This window comes from Euphorbia lathyris, chromosome 5, assembly GCF_963576675.1.
Source record: "Euphorbia lathyris chromosome 5, ddEupLath1.1, whole genome shotgun sequence".
NCBI lineage: Eukaryota > Viridiplantae > Streptophyta > Magnoliopsida > Malpighiales > Euphorbiaceae > Euphorbia > Euphorbia lathyris.
In genome coordinates, this window is record NC_088914.1 from 38,829,548 (window position 1) to 38,834,167 (window position 4,620).

The window sequence follows — 4,620 nt, forward strand, 5'->3', positions numbered from 1 at the left end:
ATTGAGGAAACGCTACAAGTAAAATTTTACCATTTCGTACATTAGGATAATCTACATTTTTCCAAAAACGATAACACCAAATTTAAAACTATTTATATATATATATATATATATATATATATATATATATATATATATATATAAAAGATATGGTGCTCAGATTTAGAGATATGTTGTTGTTAAGTTAGAGAAAGTTGTCCCTAGGAATATTTGGAGGCGGCGAAGAGAGTGAGAAGCAATTTAAGTACTATGAGGTCCAATGTTAATTAATTAAGGATATTACGCCTCCATACTAATCCCTTATGATTTTCTACCAATTAATACACTCTTACTAATTAGTTCCATCATTTTTCTTTTTTGAAACCATCATCATACTATTATGGAATTAATTAATATTCCAACATTTTATTTAAATATTTCAACTTCTCTAAGTTCAATAATCAAATACTCTATCCCTTTTTTTCAGAATTATCTGAACATTTATTAATCACAAAATGAATAAGTCATCCATTAAGGCAACTATATATAATTGATAGTTAATAATGGAGAAAATAGTAAATTAGGTACTCACATTTAATTAAGCATAACTTCAATATTATTATGCATTCAATAATGCCTCAATTTTTCAATGGCCGCATATATATCTTTATTGGAGCTAAAAATATGAGGCTACGCTCCTATATTTTTCTTATTTCTTTTTTCGGTCCATTTTAATTATAATTATGTATGCATGTATATATACATTTTTTAACATATAAAAATGAGAATTTTAAATGTTGGATATAGTTACAAGGTAGGATAATGAAACTTTATTTTTTCAAATTGCAATATTAGATGTAAATGAAATAGGCTGCAGTATATTTTCAAATGAGTCTTAAGGTCCGTTTATTAGTCAGAAACTCAATGTATGGAATTATAATTAATTAAAGATTTAGCATATCAAATTGAGATTAAAAGGAATTAACAAGAATTGAATCTTTATAATAAAGTCAATTGGACTTACTTAAAATAGCATATTAACCTTCTAAACTGTACGTGGTAGAGCAATGAAAGATTTAAAAAGGAAAAGATTAAAGTGCATACAATCTAAGTAAGTTTATTTAGTGAATAAACATATTAAAGGTATTAATTGATTATTTTGAAAAATAAAAGTGCAAAGGCTTTTCTTATTAACCATATATGCATGCATAGGCATATATTTAAGTACAACCTTTTTTGTAGTAGCAATTAATTTGTCAACAAACTGTCCTGAAGAAAAAAAAAACAAAAAACAAAATTGTCATTACTTTCGGTGGAGTATTTAAATATGTGAGGAACCACTCCACTCCAACACACTCAAAAGACATTTGAAATGGGAAACTTAAAGAAACAGTATAGCTTAGTAGTTGTTATTAGTCTGTTAGCAGTACAAGTGATGAGAAGTGAGGCCAAAATTCCGGCAATTATAGTGTTTGGGGACTCTTCAGTTGATGCTGGGAACAATAATTATATACCGACGGTGGCCAGAAGCAATTTTGAGCCATATGGACGTGACTTTCAAGGCGGAAGGCCCACTGGAAGATTCTCCAATGGTAGAATTACAACAGATTTTATATCAGAAAGTATGGGCCTAAAACCAACAATTCCAGCATACTTGGATCCATCTTATAACATTTCTGATTTCGCTGTCGGTGTTTCTTTTGCTTCTGCTGCTACTGGCTATGATAACGCCACTTCTGATGTCCTTGTACGTACAATCTCTCTTTCCTTTTTTATCTTTTTTTTCTTTTATGTATTTACCAATCACTTTAAAACTATTCATAATGTTTACATTCATCATTTTGTGAGTTTGGTTTTTAGTTCATTTAGTTGTTTTTTTTTTTTTATTAGAACTTCCTCTGTTCAATATAATTGTCATATTTTTTTAAGACAACTTTTTCCTATTTTATCTTATTAATGAACTTAATATTAACTGCACTTTTTGTCATTTTAAGTTTTTAATATATGAAGAGTGATTTAATTTAATGAATGATACAAAAAAAATTAGAAAAGTTCATAAAGTGAGATAAATGATATTTTAGTCTATATTCTATAAATTTAATGTAAATTAATAATTTCTGTGATTTAGTTAAATGTGACAATTATTTTCAAATTGATAGAATAATTGTTTAGACTGATAAATTTCTAAAAATAGTGAATTAGGAAATCGAAAAAGATAATTATATGAAAAATGTGGTTCTAAACAAATTTAATTCTTTAAATTTTTCATTATAAGGTAATGATTTTAATTGAGGCATTATATATTACTAAAATTCAGAATTCACGTGGTATAATACCGATTTTAAAGTTTAATAAAGATAATGAAAATAATAACATGCCATGGATGTATTTATCCAACTTAGTTTTAAGTACGAGCCGCTCATGAACACGATTTACTGGCTCGGTTCGTAAATGAGCCAAGTTTGAGCAGGCCAAAGCTCGCGAGCAGGCTCGATTAAAACATTTATGAACAAATTTTAGTTTTGTAAAAAACTATATAGTTTTGTGTTAGTTCACAAATATCTAAACTTAATATTATTTCATTTGCTATTAGATGAGTTCGTTCACAAACATAATAAATGAGTAATAAACGAACTATTTATAAGCATCTTGTTTATTTATTCACGAACTTTGCTTGTGAGCTTGTTTATGTACACAATTAAAGAGTTATTTGCGAGCAAACTTCACAAATATAATTAACAATTTACTCACAAACAATTCATGGTTAGATAATTTTCTTAATGAACCAAATCCAAAAGAGGATTTTGGGCTCGAAACAACCTCGAAGCTCGGCTCAAGCTCGTTGAGCAAGCCAAAGCTCGGTTCGGGCTTGGCTCGTTAATTTTATAGCAAGCTCGGCTCGGACTCGGGCTCGAGCTCGTTAATTTTATAGCGAGCCGAGCTTGAACAGGCCAAAGCTCGGCTCGGCTCGATTACAGCCCTATATGCAATGCAAGGTGTTCAATTGGATAAGGCTCCAAAAACAGGATGGTCCATTTCTTTTTTTTTTCTTTTTTTCTTTTTTAATGTTCAATACTTTGTTATTGTTGAATTTCAAAAAGCAAGAAGTTATCGTAATAAATGTTTTTCTATTTGACAATTTGTTTATATTTTAACTTTTTTATTTATTTGGTTACATTTATTTTTAGGTTTTAATTATTTTTCATTCTTGACAAGACCTATATTATTATTAATTAAAATATATATTGTCAAAATTAAACCAAACTTGTCACGGTAACTTTCATTCTCTGATAAAAGTAAGTATCCAATTTTTACATTTAGCATAGGAATTGAAAAATATTTAAGAAGGGATTGGTCGAGGTGTAGAGATAGTGCAGTGAGTGATCTATGAAAGAGTAATTAAAGTGTTGAAGTTGATAATGTGTTGCAGTCAGTGATTCCATTGTGGAAGCAGCTAGAGTTTTACAACAACTATCAGACAAGATTGAAAGCGTATCTAGGAGAAGCAAATGCAAATCAAAGGATATCACAATCACTTTATTTAATCAGCATTGGAACTAATGATTTCCTTGAAAATTACTACACTGTTCCAGGCAGATCTTCTGAGTACAACATCACACAATACCAAAGTTTTCTTGCAGGAATTGCTCAAAATTTCATCACAAAACTATACCATTTAGGTGCTAGGAAAATATCACTTGGAGGCCTGCCTCCGATGGGGTGTATGCCACTTGAAAGAAGCACAAATCTTATGGGTGGAAACAATTGTGTTGAAAGATACAACAATGTAGCCATAGATTTCAATTCAAAACTGAATGGTCTGGTTCCCAAGCTTAACCAACAACTTCCTGGACTTCACCTGGTTTTTTCAAACCCATATAACATTCTGTTACACATAATTAAAAATCCATCATTATATGGATTTGAGGTGACAGCAATGGCATGTTGTGCAACAGGGATGTATGAGATGGGATATGCATGCAGCCAAAGTAATCTATTCACATGCACAAATGCAGACAAGTATGTTTTTTGGGATTCATTCCACACCACTCAGAAAACTAATCAGATTATAGCTAATTATGTTGTTAAGAGTCTCCTTTATAAGATGAACTAATCATTCATCTTTTATTATCATGTACGTACCATAAATACTATTGCCTCTTTATTATTAAGCTAATCTACTACTAGTATTTATTATACTTTTGTTGGTAGCTAGTTCATATAATATAATGAATAAAATAGTAGTAGTTTATTTACAAGGAATTATTTCAATTTTTACTTTCTTTGCTTCTCCATCCATAAGAAATTTTTCTATAAAATAGTTCCATTCACCCCTCCTCCTTTGGAACTAGATTCTATCTCACAAGGGACCAACAAGTGATGCAAACAAAATTTCTATCATTTGGTCTTTGTATTGTGGCTTAAGGTCATGCTTCTTTGTGCTTCTCATTTACTCCATTCCATTAGCATCCTAGCATTTTGTTTTTTAAGCTGTCATTGTCAACACTATTGTTCAAATTAGTATGGTATTTTCTTAGGCGAGAAGCACATACAATGTTGTATAGGGGATTGGATTAAAGAAAAATGTGACAGAATAGCAAGCATACGGCATTTGGTTTGAGCTTTAAGCAATATCTTATA

The 4,620-nt window shown here is 30.0% G+C and overlaps 1 protein-coding gene across 1 annotated transcript; it reads left to right on the forward strand.

Moving 5' to 3' along the window:
• The first annotated feature begins 1,303 nt into the window (after nucleotides 1-1,303).
• Nucleotides 1,304-4,178, forward strand: LOC136228624 (GDSL esterase/lipase At2g04570-like). Its single transcript, XM_066017061.1, has 2 exons — nucleotides 1,304-1,726; nucleotides 3,410-4,178. Exons 1-2 carry the CDS (start codon nucleotides 1,352-1,354, stop codon nucleotides 4,091-4,093), a joined length of 1,059 nt encoding a protein of 352 aa, XP_065873133.1. The 5' UTR covers nucleotides 1,304-1,351; the 3' UTR covers nucleotides 4,094-4,178.
• The last annotated feature ends 442 nt before the right edge of the window (nucleotides 4,179-4,620 follow it).